Here is a 19881-nt window from a genome sequence, read left to right as displayed (position 1 = left end):
ATGCAGCAGTATTTTAGATCGTGTATTGGATATTCTCTCCCATAATATAGCATTTGTTTATACAGTATTTTTGATATGAGAGTGCTTGGACCAAACCCTCTTGGAATTTTTAGATGTAGAGCAACAATTAACATTAAACAGCTTAACCTTCTATTGCTAGAGCTAAACTTAAGCTGCATATACACAGTGCAATGCAGACTACGGCCGATATTGACTATGCAATCTGGTCGGAGGCATGAACCTCCGATATAGTCAATACTGGCATGCCTGCACAGTCTATTTCTCTGACGTCCTAGTGGATGCTGGGTACTCCGTAAGGACCATGGGGAATAGACGGGCTCCGCAGGAGACTGGGCACTCTAAAAGAAAGATTAGGTACTATCTGGTGTGCACTGGCTCCTCCCTCTATGCCCCTCCTCCAGACCTCAGTTAGAATCTGTGCCCGGCCAGAGCTGGATGCACTTAGTGGGCTCTCCTGAGCTCACTAAAAAAGAAAGTATTTGTTAGGTTTTTTATTTTCAGTGAGATCTGCTGGCAACAGACTCACTGCTACGAGGGACTGAGGGGAGAGAAGCAAACCTACCTGCTTGCAGCTAGCTTGTGCTTCTAAGGCTACTGGACACCATTAGCTCCAGAGGGATCGAACACAGGGCCCGACCTCGATCGTCCGTTCCCGGAGCCGCGCTGCCGCCCCCCTTGCAGAGCCAGAAGACGGAAGATTCCAGGAGAAAATCGGCGGCTGAAGACTCCGGTCTTCAATAAGGTAGCGCACAGCACTGCAGCTGTGCGCCATTGCTCCCACAGCACACCACACGCTCCGGTCACTGGTGGGTGCAGGGCGCTGGGGGGGGCGCCCTGGGCTGCAATATGTATACCTTGGTTGGCAAAATGCACATAATACAGTTATAAACTGTATATGTGCCTAATCCCCTGCCATAAAGATTATTAAAAAAGCGGGAGAAGCCCGCCGCTGAAGGGGCGGGGCTATCTTCCTCAGCACAGCAAGCGCCATTTTCTCTTCACAGCTCCGCTGGAAGGACGCTCCCCAGGCTCTCCCCTGCAGTATTCACTACGAGAAGGGTAAAAAAGAGAGGGGGTCACATAAATTTAGGCGCAAAAGATAATATAAGCAGCTATTGAGGGGAAATTTCACTTTGTATTAGTGTAAATCCCTCTGTTATAAATAGCGCTCTGGTGTGTGCTGGCATACTCTCTCTCTGTCTCCCCAAAGGACTTTGTGGGGTCCTGTCCTCAGTCAGAGCATTCCCTGTGTGTGTGTGGTGTGTCGGTACGGCTGTGTCGACATGTTTGAGGAGGACGCTTACGTGGAGGCGGAGCAGGTGCCGATAAGTGTGATGTCGCCCACTGCGGGGCCGACACCAGAGTGGATGGATATGTGGAAGGTTTTAACCGACAGTGTCAACTCCTTGCATAAAAGGTTCGATGACGTAACAGTTTTGGGACAGCCGGCATCTCAGCCCGCGCCTGCCCAAGCATCTCAGAGGCCATCAGGGGCTCAAAAACGCCCGCTACCTCAGATGGCAGACACAGATGTCGACACGGAGTCTGACTCCAGTGTCGACGAGGATGAGACAAATGTACAATCCACAAGGGCCATCCGATGCATGATTATGGCAATGAAAAATGTGTTGCACATTTCTGACATTAACCCGGTTACCACTAAAAGGTATTATGTTTGGGGAGAAAAAGCAGCCAGTGACTTTTCCCCCATCTGATGAGTTAAATGAATTGTGTGAAGAAGCGTGGTGTTCCCCAGATAAGAAATTAGTGATTTCTAAGAGGTTACTAATGGCGTACCCTTTCCCGCCAACGGACAGGTTGCGTTGGGAAACATCCCCTAGGGTGGACAAGGTGCTCACACGCTTATCAAAAAAGGTGGCACTGCCGTCTCCGGATACGGCCGCCTCAAAGGAGCCTGCAGATAGAAAGCAGGAGGCTATCCTGAAGTCTGTATATACACACTCAGGTACTATACTGAGACCTGCTATTGCTTCAGCATGGATGTGTAGTGCTGCAGCAGCTTGGTCTGATTCCCTGTCAGATAACATTGATTCCCTTGACAGGGATACTATTTTGCTAACCATAGAGCATATTAAAGACGTAGTCTTATATATGAGGGATGCACAGAGGGACATTTGCCGGCTGGCATCTAGAATTAATGCAATGTCCATTTCTGCCAGGAGAGTATTATGGACTCGGCAGTGGACAGGTGATGCAGATTCTAAAAGGCACATGGAAGTTTTGCCTTATAAGGGTGAGGAATTGTTTGGGGACGGTCTCTCGGACCTCGTATCCACAGCAACAGTTGGGAAGTCGACTTTTTTACCTCAGGTTCCCTCACAGCCTAAGAAAGCACCGTATTATCAAGTACAGTCCTTTCGGCCTCAGAAAGGCAAGCGGGTCAGAGGCGCGTCCTTTCTGCCCAGAGGCAGGGGTAGAGGGAAAAAGCTGCACCAGACAGCCAGTTCCCAGGAACAAAAATCCTCCCCTGCTTCCACTAAGTCCACCGCATGACGCTGGGGCTCCACAGGTGGAGCCAGGTGCGGTGGGGGCCCGTCTCCGGAACTTCAGCGACCAGTGGGTTCGCTCACAGGTGGATCTCTGGGTTCTACAAGTGGTATCTCAGGGATACAAGCTGGAGTTCGAGACGTCTCCCCCTCGCCGTTACCTCAAATCAGCCTTGCCAACTACTCCCATGGAAAGGGAGGTAGTACTGGCTGTAATTCACAAGCTGTACCTTCAGCAGGTGATAATCAAAGTTCCCCTCCTTCAGCAGGGACGGGGTTACTATTCCACAATGTTTGTGGTACCGAAACCAGACGGTTCGGTAAGACCCATTCTAAATCTGAAATCCTTGAACACTTATATAAGGAAGTTCAAGTTCAAAATGGAATCGCTCAGGGCGGTTATTGCAAGCCTGGAAGAGGGGGATTTTATGGTGTCACTGGACATCAAGGATGCTTACCTACATGTCCCCATTTACCCACCTCACCAGGAGTACCTCAGGTTTGTGGTACGGGACTGCCATTACCAATTCCAGACGTTGCCGTTTGGTCTGTCCATGGCACCGAGGGTATTTACCAAAGTAATGGCCGAAATGATGATACTCCTTCGAAAGAAGGGAGTTATAATTATCCCATACTTGGACGATCTCCTTATAAAGGCAAGGTCCAAGGAGCAGTTGTTGGTCGGAGTAGCACTATCTCAGGAAGTGCTGCAACAGCACGGCTGGATTCTGAATATCCCAAAGTCGCAGCTGGTTCCTACGACGCGTCTGCTGTTCTTGGGCATGATTCTGGACACAGAACAGAAGAAGGTGTTTCTCCCGGAGGAGAAGGCCAAGGAGTTGTCCTCTCTGGTCAGAGACCTCCTGAAACCAAAACAGGTGTCGGTGCATCACTGCACGCGAGTCCTGGGAAAGATGGTAGCTTCTTACGAAGCAATTCCCTTCGGCAGATTCCATGCAAGGATCTTTCAGTGGGATCTGTTAGACAAGTGGTCCGGATCGCATCTTCAGATGCATCGGCTGATCACCCTGTCCCCGAGGGCCAGGGTGTCTCTGCTGTGGTGGCTGCAGAGTGCTCTTCTTCTCGAGGGCAGCAGATTCGGCATTCAGGACTGGGTCCTGGTGACCACGGATGCAAGCCGCCGAGGTTGGGGGGCAGTCACTCAGGGAAGAAACTTCCAAGGACAATGGTCGAGTCAGGAGACTTCCCTACACATAAATATTCTGGAACTAAGGGCCATTTACAATGCCCTAAGTCAAGCAGAACCCCTGCTTCAAAACCAGCCAGGGCTGATTCAGTCAGACAACATCACGGCTGTCACCCATGTAAACCGACAGGGCGGCACAAGAAGCAGGATGGCAATGGCGGAAGCCACAAGGATTCTCAGATGGGCGGAGAATCACATGCTAGCACTGTCAGCAGTGTTCATTCCGGGAGTCGACAACTGGGAAGCAGACTTCCTCAGCAGGCACGACCTCCACCCGGGAGAGTGGGGACTTCATCCAGAAGTCTTCCAGCTGATTGTAAATCGTTGGGAAAGGCCACAGGTGGACATGATGGCGTCCCGCCTCAACAAAAAGCTAAAAAAAGATATTGCTCCAGGTCAAGGGACCCTCAGGCGATAGCTGTGGACGCTCTAGTGACACCGTGGGTGTACCAGTCGGTTTATGTGTTCCCTCCTCTTCCTCTCATATCAAAGGTGCTGAGGATAATAAGAAAGAGAGGAGTAAGAACTATACTCATCGTTCCGGATTGGCCAAGAAGAACTTGGTACCCGGAACTACAAGAAATGATATCAGAGGACCCTTTTCCTCTGCCGCTCCGACAGGACCTGCTACAACAGGGGCCCTGTCTGTTCCAAGACTTACCGCGGCTGCGTTTGACGGCATGGCGGTTGAACGCCGGATCCTAATGGAAAAGGGCATTCTGGTTGAAGTCATTCCTACGCTGATAAAGGCTAGGAAGGATGTGACAGCAAAACATTATCACCGCATATGGCGAAAATATGTTGCTTGGTGTGAGGCCATGAAGGCCCCAACGGAGGAATTTCAGCTGGGTCGATTTCTGCCCTTCCTACAGTCAGGAGTGACTATGGGCCTAAAATTGGGATCCATTAAAGTCCAGATTTCGGCCCCGTCTATTTTCTTTCAAAAAAGAACTGGCTTCACTGCCTGAAGTGCTGCATATTCAGCCCCCTTTTGTGCCTCCAGTGGCACCTTGGGATCTCAACGTAGTGTTGGATTTCCTAAAATCACATTGGTTTGAGCCACTTCAGACCGTGGAGTTGAAGTATCTCACGTGGAAGGTAGTCATGCTGTTGGCCTTGGCCTCAGCTAGGCGTGTGTCAGAATTGGCGGCTTTGTCCTGTAAAAGCCCATATCTGATTTTCCATATGGACAGGGCAGAATTGAGGACTCGTCCCCAATTTCTCCCTAAGGTGGTATCAGCGTTTCATTTGAACCAACCTATTGTGGTGCCTGCGGCTACTAGAGACTTGGATGATTCCAAGTTGCTGGACGTAGTCCGGGCCCTGAAAATATATATTTCCAGGACGGCTAGAGTCAGGAAAACCGACTCGCTGTTTATCCTGCATGCACCCAACAAGCTGGGTGCTCCTGCTTCTAAGCAGACTATTGCTCGCTGGATCTGTAGCACGATTCAGCAGGCTCATTCTGCGGCTGGACTGCCGCATCCTAAATCAGTAAAAGCCCATTCCACGAGGAAGGGGGCTCTTCTTGGGCGGCTGCCCGAGGGGTCTCGGCTTTACAACTTTGCCGAGCTGCTACTTGGTCGGGATCAAACACTTTTGCAAAATTCTACAAGTTTGATACCCTGGCTGAGGAGGACCTTGAGTTTGCTCATTCGGTGCTGCAGAGTCATCCGCACTCTCCCGCCCGTTTGGGAGCTTTGGTATAATCCCCATGGTCCTTACGGAGTACCCAGCATCCACTAGGACGTCAGAGAAAATAAGATTTTACTCACCGGTAAATCTATTTCTCGTAGTCCGTAGTGGATGCTGGGAGCCCGTCCCAATTGCGGACTTTCTGCAATACATGTATATAGTTATTGCTTAACTATAGGGTTTTGTTATGAGCCATCTGTTAAATGAGGCTCAGTTGTTGTTCATACTGTTAACTGGGTATAGTTATCACAAGTTGTACAGTGTGATTGGTGTGGCTGGTATGAGTCTTACCCTGGATTCCAAATCCTTTCCTAGTAATGTCAGCTCTTCCGGGCACAGTTTCCTTAACTGAGGTCTGGAGGAGGGGCATAGAGGGAGGAGCCAGTGCACACCAGATAGTACCTAATCTTTCTTTTAGAGTGCCCAGTCTCCTGCGGAGCCCGTCTATTCCCCATGGTCCTTACGGAGTACCCAGCATCCACTACGGACTACGAGAAATAGATTTACCGGTGAGTAAAATCTTATTTCTCTAACGTCCTAAGTGGATGCTGGGGACTCCGTCAGGACCATGGGGTTTAGCGGCTCCGCAGGAGACAAGGCACAATAATAAAAGCTTTAGGATCAGGTGGTGTGCACTGGCTCCTCCCCCTATGACCCTCCTCCAAGCCTCAGTTAGATTTTTGTGCCCGGCCGAGAAGGGTGCAATCTAGGTGGCTCTCCTGAGCTGCTTAGAATAAAAGTTTAAGTTAGGTTTTTTATTTTCAGTGAGTCCTGCTGGCAACAGGCTCACTGCTACGAGGGACTTAGGGGAGAGAAGTAAACTCACCTGCGTGCAGGATGGATTTGCTTCTTAGGCTACTGGACACCATTAGCTCCAGAGGGAGTCGGAACACAGGTCTCACCCTGGGGTTCGTCCCGGAGCCGTGCCGCCGACCCCCCTTGCAGATGCCGAAGTTGAAGAGGTCCAGAGGTCCAGAAACAGGCGGCAGAAGACTTTCAGTCTTCATAAGGTAGCGCACAGCACTGCAGCTGTGCGCCATTGTTGTCAGCACACTTCATACCACTGAGGGTGCAGGGCGCTGGGGGGGGCGCCCTGGGCAGCAATGTATTATACCTTTTTTATGGCTAAAATACATCACATATAGCCCTTGAGGCTATATGGATGTATTTAACCCCTGCCAGATCTCACAAACTCCGGGAGAAGAGCCCGCCGTTTTAGGGGGCAGGGCCTATTCTCCTCAGCACACGGTGCCATTTTCCTGCTCAGCTCTGCTGTGAGGAAGGCTCCCAGGCTCTCCCCTGCACTGCACTACAGAAACAGGGTTAAAACAGAGAGGGGGGGCACTTATTTGGCGATATGATTACATATGTGAAAATGCTATAAGGGAAAACACTTGTATAAGGGGTTGTCCCTGTATAATTATAGCGTTTTTGGTGTGTGCTGGCAAACTCTCCCTCTGTCTCCCCAAAGGGCTAGTGGGGTCCTGTCCTCTATCAGAGCATTCCCTGTGTGTGTGCTGTGTGTCGGTACGTGTGTGTCGACATGTAGGAGGACGATGTTGGTGAGGAGGCGGAGCAAATTGCCTGTATTGGTGATCTCACTCTCTAGGGAGTCGACACCGGAATGGATGGCTTATTTAGGAATTACGTGATAATGTCAACACGATGCAAGGTCGGTTGACGACATGAGACGGCCGGCAAACAAATTAGTACCTGTCCAGGCGTCTCAGACACCGTCAGGGGCTTGTAAAAACGCCCATTTACCTCACACGGACACTGACTTCAGTGTCGACGGTGAAGAAACAAACGTATTTTCCTTTAGGGCCACACGTTACATGTTAAGGGCAATGAAGGAGGTGTTACATATTTCTGATACTACAAGTACCACAAATAAGGGTATTATGTAGGGTGGGAATAATCTACTTGTAGTTTTTCCTGAATCAGATAAATTAAAGTGTGTGATGATACGTGGGTTTCCTCCGATAGAAAATTATTGGAGGTATACCCTTTCCCGCCAGAAGTGAGGGCGAGTTGGGAAACACACCTTAGGGTGGATAAGGCGCTCACACGCTTATAAAAACAAGTGGCGTTCGTCTCCAGATACGGCCGCCCTCAAAGAGCCAGCTGATAGGAAGCTGAAAAATATCCTAAAAAGTATATACACACATACTGGTGTTATACTACGACCAGCAATCGCCTCAGCCTGGATGTGCAGCGCTGGGGGGGCTTGGTCGGATTTCCTGACTGAAAATATTGATACCCTTGACAGGAACAATATTTTATTGACTATAGAGCATTTTAAGGATGCATTTCTATATATGCGAGATGCGCAGAGGGATATTTGCATTCTGGCATCAAGAGTAGATGTGATGTCCATATCTGCCAGACGATGTTTATAGACACGACAGTGGTCAGGTGATGCAGATTCCAGACGGCACATGGAAGTATTGCCGTATAAAGGGGCGGTCCATCGGACCTGGTGGCCATGGCAACAGCTGGAAAATCCACTTTTGTTACCCCAAGTCACATCTCAGCAGAAAAGGACACAGTCTTTTCAGTCTCAGTCCTTTCGTACCCATAAAGGCAGGCGGGCAAAAGGCCAGTCATATCTGCCCAGGGTTAGAGGAAAGGGAAGAAGACTGCAGCAGGCAGCCCATTCCCAGGAACAGAAGTCCTCCACAGCTTCTGCCAAGTCCGCAGCATGACGCTGGGGCCATACAAGCGGACTCAGGTGCGGTGGGGGGTCATCTCAAGAGTTTCAGCACGCAGTGGGCTCACTCGCAAGTGGACTCCTGGATCCTACACGTAGTATCCCAGGTGTACATTGGAAATTCGAGACGTCTTCCCCTCACAAGTTCCTGAAGTCTGCTTTACCAACGTCTCCCTCCGACAGGGAGGCAGTATTGGAAAAAATAAAAAATAAAATTCACAGGCTGTATTCCCAGCAGGTGATAATCAAAGTACCCCTCCTACAACAAGGGAAGGGGTATTATTCCACACTATATTGTGGTACTGAAGCCAAACGGCTCGGTGAGATCTAAAAGATTTGAACAATTACATACAAGGGTTCAAATCAAGATGGAGTCACTCAGAGCAGTGATAGCGAACCAGGACGATATGGTGTCACTGGATATCAGGGACGCTTACCTACATGTCCAAATTTTGCCCTTCTCACCAAGGGTATCTCAGGTTCGTGGTACAGAACTGTCACTATCAGTTCAGAAGCTGCCGTTTGGATTGTCCACGGCACCCCGGGTCTTTACCATGGTAATGGCCGAAATGATGATTCTTCCTAAAAGAAATATGGACGCTTTCCTGATAAGGGCAAGGTCCAGAGAACAGTTGGCGGTCGGAGTAGCACTATCTCAAGTAGTTCTACGACAGCTCGAGTGGATTCTAAATATTCCAAAATCGCAGCTTTTTCCGACGACACGTCTAATGTTCCTAGGAATGATTCTGGACACAGTCCAGAAAAGGATGTTTTCTCCCGGAGAAGAAGGCCAGGGAGTTATCCGAGCTAGTCAGGAACCTCCTAAAACCAGGAAAAGTATCAGTGCATCATTGCACAAGGGTCCTGTGAAAAATGGTGGTTTCTTACAAAGCGATCCCATTCGGTAGATTTCACGCAAGAACCTTTCAGTGGAATCTGCTGGGAAAATGGTCCGGATCGCATCTTCAGATGCATCAGCGGATAACCCTGTCTCCAAGGACAAGGGTGTTTTCTTCTGCGGTGGCTGCAGAGTGCTCATCTATGAAAGGGCCGCAGATTCGACATTCAGGACTGGGTCCTGGTGACCACGGATGCCAGCCTGAGTGGCTGGGGAGCAGTCACACAAGGAAAAAATTTCCAGGGAGTGTGATCAAGTCTGGAGACTTCTCTCCACATAAATATACTGGAGCTAAGGGCAATTTACAAGGCTCTAAGCTTAGCAAGACCTCTGCTTCAAGGTCAGCCGGTATTGATCCAGTGGGACAACATCACGGCAGTCGCCCACGTAAACAGACAGGGCGGCACATGAAGCAGGAGGGAAATGGCAGAAACTGCAAGGATTCTTCGCTGGGCGAAAAATCATGTGATAACACTCTCAGCAGTGTTAATTCCGGGAGTGGAAAACTGGGAAGCAGACTTCCTCAGCAGGCATAACCTCCACCCGGGAGAGTGGGGACTTCAGCGGGAAGTCTTCCACATGATTGTAAACCGTTGGGAAAACCAAAGGTGGACATGATGGCGTCCCGCCTGAACAAAAAACTAGACAAATATTGCGCCAGGTCAAGGGACCCTCAGGCAATAGCGGTGGACGCTCTGGTAACACTGTGGGTGTACCAGTCAGGGTATGTGTTCCCTCCTATGCATCTCATACCAAAAGTACTGAGAATCATAAGAAGGAGATGAGTAAGAACGATACTCGTGGTTCCGGATGGGTCAAGAAGGACTTGGTACCCGGAACTTCAAGAGATGCTCACGGAAGAACCGTGGCCTCTACCTTTAAGAAAGGACCTGCTCCAGCAGGGGCCTTGTCTGTTCCAAGACTTACCGCGGCTGCGTTTGACGGCATGGCAGTTGAACGCCGGATCCTGAAAGGGCATTCCAGATGAAGTCATCCCTACCCTGGTCGAAGCCAGGAAGGATGTAACTGCAAAACATTTTCACCGCATTTGGCGAAAATATGTTGCGTGGTGTGAGGCCAAGAAGGTCCCTACAGAGGAATTCCAACTGGGTCGTTTCCTACATTTCCTGAAAACAGGACTGTCTATGGGCCTAAAATTAGGGTCCATTAAGGTTCAAATTTCGACCCTGTCGAATTTCTTCCAGAAAGAACTGGCTTCAGTGCCTGAAGTTCAGACGTTTGTAAAAGGGGTACTGCATATACAGCCTCCTTTTGTGCCCCCAGTGGCACCTTGGGATCTCAATGTTGTTTTGAGTTTCCTAAAGTCACATTGGTTTGATCCACTCACCACTGTGGAATTAAAATATTTCACATGGAAGGTGAAGATTCTATTAGCCCTGGCTTCAGCCAGGCGTGTGTCAGAATGGGCGGCTTTATCATATAAAAGCCCTTACTTAATTTTTCATTCTGACAGGGCAGAATTGAGGACTCGTCCTCAATTTCTCCTTAAGGTGTTTTCTGTTTTTCACATGAACCAACCTATTGTGGTACCTGCGGCTACTAGGGACTTGGAGGACTCCAAGTTACTTGACGTTGTCAGGGCCCTGAAAATATATGTTTCCAGGACGACTGGAGTCAGAAAATCTGACTCGCTGTTTAGCCTGTATGCACCCAACAAGATGGGTGTTCCTGCTTCTAAGCAGACGATTGCTCGCTGGATTTGTAGTACAATTCAGCTTGCACATTCTGTGGCAGGCTTGCCACAGCCAAAATCAGTAAAAGCCCATTCCACAAGGAAGTGGGCTCATCTTGGGCGGCTGCCCGAGGGGTCTCGGCTTTACAACTTTGCCGAGCTGCTACTTGGTCAGGGGCACACCCTGACTGAGGAGGACCTGGAGTTCTCTCATTCGGTGCTGCAGAGTCATCCGCACTCTCCCGCCCGTTTGGGAGCTTTGGTATAATCCCCATGGTCCTGACGGAGTCCCCAGCATCCACTTAGGACGTTAGAGAAAATAAGAATTTACTTACCGATAATTCTATTTCTCGTAGTCCGTAGTGGATGCTGGGCGCCCATCCCAAGTGCGGATTGTCTGCAATACTTGTACATAGTTATTGTTACAAAAATCGGGTTATTCTTGTTGTGAGCCATCTTTTCAGAGGCTCCTTCGTTGTTATCATACTGTTAACTGGGTTCAGATCACAGGTTGTACGGTGTGATTGGTGTGGCTGGTATGAGTCTTACCCGGGATTCAATATCCTTCCTTATTATGCACGCTCGTCCGGGCACAGTATCCTAACTGAGGCTTGGAGGAGGGTCATAGGGGGAGGAGCCAGTGCACACCACCTGATCCTAAAGCTTTTATTATTGTGCCCTGTCTCCTGCGGAGCCGCTAAACCCCATGGTCCTGACGGAGTCCCCAGCATCCACTACGGACTACGAGAAATAGAATTATCGGTAAGTAAATTCTTATTTTTTTCCTTGTGATGCCAACCCTGCGGGACCGCGCATCGGCATCGCAAGGTGTATACACATGGGCCCTCATTCCGAGTTGATCGCTCGGTAATTTTCTTCGCATCGCAGTGAAATTCCGCTTAGTACGCATGCGCAATATTCGCACTGCGACTGCGCCAAGTAATTTTACAATGAAGATAGTATTTTTACTCACGGCTTTTTCTTCGCTCTGGCGAACGTAGTGTGATTGACAGGAAATGGGTGTTACTGGGCGGAAACACAGCGTTTTCGGGGCGTGTGGATAAAAACGCTACCGTTTCCGGAAAAAACGCAGGAGTGGCCGGAGAAACGGGGGAGTGTCTGGGCGAACGCTGGGTGTGTTTATGACGTCAAACCAGGAACGACAAGCACTGAACTGAACGCAGATGCCGAGTAAGTCTGAAGCTACTCTGAAACTGCTAAGTAGTTTGTAATCGCAATATTGCGAATACATCGGTCGCAATTTTAAGAAGCTAAGATACACTCCCAGTAGGCGTAGGCTTAGCGTGAGCAACTCTGCTAAATTCGCCTTGCGAGCGATCAACTCGGAATGAGGGCCATGGTGCGATATGCACTCTGTTTTCTACCGATATGGACTATATAGTCCCTATCGGTGGTTATTTCACACCATGGCCCTCATTCCGAGTTGTTCGCTCGGTATTTTTCATCGCATCGCAGTGAAAATCCGCTTAGTACGCATGCGCAATGTTCGCACTGCGACTGCGCCAAGTAACTTTACTATGAAGAAAGTATTTTTACTCACGGCTTTTTCTTCGCTCCGGCGATCGTAATGTGATTGACAGGAAATGGGTGTTACTGGGCGGATACACGGCGTTTCAGGGGCGTGTGGCTGAAAACGCTACCGTTTCCGGAAAAAACGCAGGAGTGGCCGGGGAAACGGTGGGAGTGCCTGGGCGAACGCTGGGTGTGTTTGTGACGACAACCAGGAACGACAAGCACTGAAATGATCGCACAGGCAGAGTAAGTCTGGAGCTACTCTGAAACTGCTAACTCGTTTGTAATCGCAATATTGCGCGTACGTCGGTCGCAATTTTAAGAAGCTAAGATTCACTCCCAGTAGGCGGCGGCTTAGCGTGTGTAACTCTGCTACATTCGCCTTGCGAGCGAACAACTCGGAATGAGGGCCCATGTGTATGCGGCTTGAGTAATTCATTCTGCGTTACATGATAACTGTTTCTATACTATTAATATACATATTATTTTATTTAAAAAAATATAGCATTGGAAAAGACAAACTGGCATGAACCAGAAGTCTTGTGCTTGATGCGGACACCCACGATCTATAGGAATGTATATGAATGTGTTTGTTAGGATTTGCATTCCACACAATTGATAAATCTCCCAGTGGACTCATAAGTGCTATTAATTCAGTTGAGGAGGCCTCGTTAATGAAACATTTATAAGGCTTTGCTGAAGACCTTAAAATGTTTCTATGCAATAATGGAAATAACAGCAAATTGTATTTAGGAAACTGTTACATACACCTTTTTTGGGGGGGTGGGGTGGGGTGGGTTGTACCTATCTATCACGTAATTAGAATCTATCAAGTAATTAGAAAAGTCTGCGGCTGATGATCTTTCTGAAATAGTTTGATTCTGAAAATAATGTTTTCTATGAGTCCATTTTCTGGCAAATGCTGCATTGACAAGTACTACTATAGCTTTGTATTTCTAAGCCAGCATTATACTGTTTTGCCATGATATTGTTATACGCAGTGCCTTATGATCAGGACATCACGCTCTAGTTCACTACCACAGACAAACACTCACTAGGGACTGTTTAACCTAAAAGATTACTAAAGGAACTTACCAGTGTGCTGAAAGATATGAATGCCAACCACCGAGTCACCTCTCACGCTGCCACAAAGACACTTCCATTAAAAGTATAAAGTTGTTTTAATTAAAGCAATGGTTTATTTTGGACACCCATTACCCCCATCACACTCTTATTAAGTGACTAGTGAGCATAGCTCTTATGTAGAGATTCAGCCCTTTAGACTTTCATGCTTGCCTGCTTATGCTGTTTCAGAGAAGGAATTGCAGGAATGACTGGGCAGGCGATTTTATGTGGGACCTAATTGGACTGGACGTACTGCCAATGGCTAGTGCTACATTCAGTACACACCTACCATACTAGCTGCTAGAATACTAGTTGCGTGTGTCACTGTGCGTTGAAACTACAATATGACTCATCAGATAAATATGGAGAGTATGAATAGAGTGCTACATTGATGACTGTTTACAAAAGAGGAGTCCATCTCCCTAATATACAATCTCTTTAATTTAAGCAGGACAAGCAAAGTGTAAAGGTCCGTACACATTAGACGATGTCGCTCTGTGAGCGACGTCGTCTAATGTTTCCCCTCCCGGACCGGCCGGTCGGTGGCCGACTGTACACACTGAGCGATATGACCGCTTATATCGCTCAGTGACGTCACGTCTCCGCCAGCCCTGCATGCAGGTCGTGGACGACAGTCCAGATCCTGCATGCATGCACTGGCGACAGCGACGATCGTTGGTGACCCGCGGGGCCGCGCATCGGTCGTCGCTGGCGGCATACACACTTGCTGATAAAATGAGCAACGTCGCTCAGGAAGGGGGAAAATGAGCGACGTCGCTCATTTTATCGGCAAGTGTGTATGGGCCTTAAGGCACAATTTAATTAATAAATACTACTACTGCTAATAATAATAATAATAATAATAAAGGATGACTCTAGCCTGGCAATATTATTAATAATCAACATTGTCTAAAGCAGAGGTTCTCAAACTCGGTCCTCGGGGGCACACACAGTGCATGTTTTGCAGGTCTCCTCACAGAATCGCAAGTGAAATAATTAGCTCCACCTATGGACCTTTTAAAATGTGTCAGTGAGTAATTAATACACCTGTGCACCTGCTGGGTTACCTGCAAAACATGCACTGTGTGTGCCCCCGAGGACCGAGTTTGAGAACCTCTGGTCTAAAGCAACATTTCTAGTAGTTAACCAATACTCTGCCTGGCCAGTCTCTTTAAGTTCTATTTTTTTTTTTTTTTCATAAAACAAGTACAGATTTAACAATAGATCTAACCTTTTATATATCTGAAAATATTATAAAACATATTTGCATTAAATATTTATTCAAAAGAACAAAACATTTTTTAATGCTCTTAGGGCCTGAGGTGGGACTAAAGCAAGGAAAGAGCAAATCACTGTGTGACTGGACAAACCATGTTGCAATGCAAGGGTTGCAAAGACGTTTATATTTTCTAGATGCAGGGTAAATACTGTCTGCTTTTGCATGTAGCCCACAAATGCTGGGCAGCTTTGAGTTTGGACATGGCCCTGTCAAATCTAAATCTCTCTGCACATTTTAAATCTTCCCCACCTGCAATACACCATGGTTTTATTTTTTTGACTTTACTCTCAAGTCAGATTCAGGTCCTTAAGGGCAGATGCATAGGCCTTGAGACAGTTAAAGTTCAGCCAATCAGCTCCTAACTTCCATGTTACAGGCTGGGTTTGAAAAAAATGACATTAGCTAAGTGGCTGGTACTTTGTCTCTCTTCACTTTATCACTCCCCAAGGTTTAGCACATGTGCCCCATAGTCTGTTATAACTGTTGTAGGATTTTGATAACAGGAGTTAATCCCTGTGTTACTAGAACTGTTGTACTGAAAGGTTAATTGCCTGATAGGCCCTACACACTGGGCGATATGAGTCACCGTTCATATCTTTGAGTGTGGAGACACCAGCGATGAACGATGCGCGGCCCCGCGCTCGTTCATCGCTGGTGCCCCGCCGGCTGTGCATGCAGGCCAATATGGACGATCTCGTCCATATTTGCCTGCAGTGCTATGGAGCCGGGTGACGGTGGGAGTGAAGAAACTTCACTCCCCCCGTCACTGCACCCCCTGCCGCCGGGTCGCCTGTCAGCCGTATCCGCCGTCGGGCAGCTCGGTGGCGTATCGGTCAATGTGTAGGGCCCTTGAGATAGAAGAGTTATATCCAGGGGCAATCCTTATTGTAGCCTCTAGCAAAACTTTTGAGTAAAGAAAAAGGCATATGTTCCTTGGATAAATCTTCTCCATAGCTGAATGGCAGTGACTGAATGTGTTATCTGTATAAACAATCTGAAATACACATACAATAGTGGTTATAGTTTCCCAGTACCCCATAGGAGTATCCAATTATCTAGCCATGGCTATTGCATTTTAACATTTATCAACCTTTACAACAGTTTAATGTCATGGACTACAATGACACTTTATAAAGAGTTTAGTCAGCAATTGCCTCGTTCAATGTCAGTGGTTCCAAACTCCAGTACTCAGGGAAACGTAACTTTGCCTGTTTTCCAGGTTTACTTACAGAATCACATAGAAAATAATTAGTACCTACTGTAAATCTTTTACAATTTGTCGGTCATTAATGAGCACACTGGTGCACAAGCACAGAGTATAGAAGAAAACATGCACTGGAAGGGCTCTGTAAGGACTGGAGTTGGGAAACACTGCTGTAGGCGGTTATATGTAACAATACTCTGCAAACTGACCAAGCTGTGAAAATAAACGAGATTCAGTGTAAGAAAAGCGGGCAGATTTCTGAGTTCCAACACTTCCTTAATGACTCTGTACATGGGTGAAACAGACCTTTGAAGAAGCTGACAAGAACAGGGATGGCTTACTGAATATTGAAGAGATATACCAGCTCATGCATAAGCTTAATGTGAATTTGCCTCGCAGGAAAGTCCGGCAGATGTTCCAGGTTAGTATACTTTCTCATTTACATGTGCTATGTTGGTTCTTGCTTTGTCTGCATGCGAGTGCTTTCTTCTTTTACTCAGACCCATTTTAAATGGGAGATCTGTCAACTTTGGCCTAGGGGGGCAAAATAAAGTGGGCCATAGTTTAATAGTAAGGCCTACATGTTAATAATATCAGTACTAACTAGCCCATGGGCTAAATGTAATAGCCTGCGAGATGCGTGCTGTGGTGAGATTTCCGGCGAGTCTGGGTGTGTTCTTAAAGTAGCAGTCATTTAAAAGGCCACAACATGCTGGTGTTGCCTTTTAAATGGTTGCGGCATTAAAAATAAGGCCAGACTCAATGTTATTTTATGCTATTATATTTTATGCTATTATGTAAACCCTCATGTCTTGAATTGCCTGCAATGTGTCTTGTATTGCGTGCAATTCATTCTTTTCTTGAGATTCCCAGTTTCAGCCACTGGTAATTGAGACTGTCCCAATTTTATGTGAAACCATTGTGAGGTAAGCAGAGGAAGTTTACAATTCTGCCTCAGAACAAGATAGGAATATCGATTGTGAGCACGCGTTAGGAATATCGATTCTGACCACGAGGTAGGAATATTAATTCTGACCATGAGACAGGAATATCGATTCTGACCACAATATAGGAATATTGATTCTGACTATGAGACAGAAATATCGATTCTGACCACTAGATAGGAATATTGATTCTGACCATGAGATAGGAATATAAATTCTGACCACGAGATAGGATTATCAATTCTGACCACGAGATAGGAATATCGATTCTGAACACAAAATAGGAATATCAATTCTGAACACGAGGTAGGACTATTGATTCTGTCCGCGAGGTAGGAATATCGATTCTGACCAAGAGATAGGAATATAGATTCTGAACACGAAATAGGAATATTGATTTTGAACACAAGATAGGAAGATCAATTCTGACCACAAGATAGCAATATCGATTCTGAACGTGAGGTAGGAATATCGATTATGAACTTCTTTACATCAGATATTTTCTGATGGTGAGTATTAAATTATGGATCGTATGACTTATGTTGTATTTGAGATAGGAGGGAAGATCCTGTCCACTATACCAATATAGTAAAATGTGGAAAAGTCACATATACAGAATTTTAAAACAGACATCTCCAAAACACTTGTTCATCACAACACACTGCCTGTCTAATGAGACCAAAGACCTCCATCTACAGTACTGTGTGTTATGAGATTGGGGGACCAATGCAGAGTGGAATGTATGCCTGTTGTATCTAGTTGCACTGCGCGTGCTATGGAAACAGGCAGATGGAAGTATGGACAATGCAGGGTTGTAAGCATTTCAGTGGCATCACCACTTGGAACAGAGTAAGCATAACTGGGCTGTAACAGGGCGTTTGCACGTTGGTGAAGGTCAGAGAAGGTGTATTGATGCCACTGAGGGCTATCTAATGATAGATGTAAGCGTAAACACGCATGTTTTCAGACAGTTTATGTGCTAGAAGGTATCATTGAGGGGGATGCAGTTAATATACCAGCTGTCAGGATCCCGAAATGCCGACGGTCGCAATCCCAAACCCAGCCTTTTATTTCGACTCGGGTCCCCACCACCACCCGAGTGGGAATATAATCTGTGGTGAGCCTTGCAGCTGACGGGATGCCACTGTCAGTATAGTGACAGCCAGCATCCCGTCTGACGGTATCCCATATGTATTCCCATTGAGGGTATGGTACTCTATGAAATGTTGACACTCAGAATATTGACAGGTATATGGTATACTGTGAATACTCAACATGTCAACATTCAGTGTGCTGGCACTGACAGAATGATGTTATTATGAATGTCGACTTTTAAACCACGCCCAGCACAAGTGTGCAATGATGATGATGATGATAATAACATTCATGGGTACTAAAATAAGTGTACGGACAGTGGTGGGCACTTTGCTAGATGCGCACAGCTCTGCATACGGGCAAACAAATACCTTTTGTTTTATGTGTACGCAATGCTGGTGCGTCTGCAGGCCCACAGTATCAACCTGCAGCTGCTTGAGTGAACAGCAGAGCAGTACAGAGGACCTGTCATCTTTATGGCCGCATGATATTCAAAGTGGTTTGTCCACATCATATTCCATGGAGAACGCAGCATGAACGGATGTTGATCAAACACTCTGTAGGAAGCACATATGGGATAACTATTGGATAAATCTGGGTTAGATTTAATGTTTCAATTCAGACAGCAAAGCGGAACATATCTTTAAGTTTAAGTTCACTTTGACTCTTGATTCAGACATGAAGTGTATGAAACAATATAGCTAGAACTTTGTGGGCCCCATAGCAACATTTTGAAGGGGCCCCCGTCCCAATGCTTCTAGAGAGACACTTCTCTGCAGCAGTTGTTAAGTTTATGCCCTATAATAGTGCCCTAGTTCATTTTCTAAACCATAGTAGAGTCTTGTGTGCAAAAAGGTGCAAACAGCGCTACAACCTGAATACAATATAACCAGATATCCCTAAATTGGGAGATCATATATTACACAAGTAACAGTGCACAACCGTATTATTAGTAACACTCCCAAATGAATGGTGTCGCAACCAGATTTCAAAATGTCCAATTCCCAAGGGAACTTAGTATTCAAATTTGTTCTAGTGATAAATCAGTTGCGCCTTCAGTGTTTGTGAATAAAACTTTGTGAATCCTTTAGTGGTAGTAAAAGTATGCGTACCAGACATATGTAGAAAATTCGCTTTGTTTAAAAAGTCTTTGCATCTGGATGTTCTTTATTCGCACTGTCTCTCCATTCCCATCCGTCCGGTCATTGGTGTGGAGTTTGTACGTATATGCAAAAAGACAGTGGGCATACACCGGCACTCCGCTCCTATCTGAGGAAATATACAGATAAGCTTATATGAACTTTTAAATTGTACGAGTCCATCTATGTGTGTCTGTCGTTTTATGTATTATTAAATGTTTTTTTAAATAATACTGCACTATCAGAGGCTTTTCCTTCCTACATGGGACTTTTTTAAAGGTTTATAGACCTGATGACGGAATGATGGCAGCATCTTGTTAATCCATTGCAATTATAGATGTAAGTGCCTCATATTTACATATCTCTCATTGAAACACTGCAAGTTTCAAAACTCATCTTTAATTGCTTATATGCTTTTTACAAAGCACTCACAGCACCTCTCTTTGCACATATTCACTTTATTGCTAATTTTGCACAAAAACAGCACTTAGTCACTCTTATAAAGAGCAGCACATTGACAGGGCATACACCGGCACTCCGCTCCTATCTGAGGAAATATACAGATAAGCTTATATGAACTTTTAAATTGTACGAGTCCATCTATGTGTTTCTGTCGTTTTATGTATTATTAAATGTTTTTTTAAATAATACTGCACTATCAGAGGCTTTTCCTTCCCACATGGGACTTTTTTAAAGGTTTATAGACCTGATGACGGAATGATGGCAGCATCTTGTTAATCCATTGCAATTATAGATGTAAGTGCCTCATATTTACATATCTCTCATTGAAACACTGAGATACTTGGTGCTGCACCTTTTAAAAAATGGTAT

At 46.4% G+C, this 19881-nt stretch overlaps 1 protein-coding gene across 1 annotated transcript in view; it reads left to right on the top strand.

Moving 5' to 3' along the window:
* The window catches only part of PLCH1 (phospholipase C eta 1), a 469798-nt gene that overhangs the window by 313467 nt on the left and 136450 nt on the right, over window positions 1–19881 (top strand). The window contains exon 5 of the mRNA XM_063916111.1: window positions 16164–16293. Within this exon, the coding sequence (XP_063772181.1) occupies window positions 16164–16293 (130 nt within the window). The remainder of the gene's footprint in view (window positions 1–16163; window positions 16294–19881) is intronic.

Source organism: Pseudophryne corroboree, chromosome 4, assembly GCF_028390025.1.
Source record: "Pseudophryne corroboree isolate aPseCor3 chromosome 4, aPseCor3.hap2, whole genome shotgun sequence".
Classification (NCBI taxonomy): Eukaryota; Metazoa; Chordata; class Amphibia; order Anura; family Myobatrachidae; genus Pseudophryne; species Pseudophryne corroboree.
The sequence above is the reverse complement of the archived record's forward strand: the minus strand, read 5'-3'. Positions and strand labels throughout refer to the sequence as shown.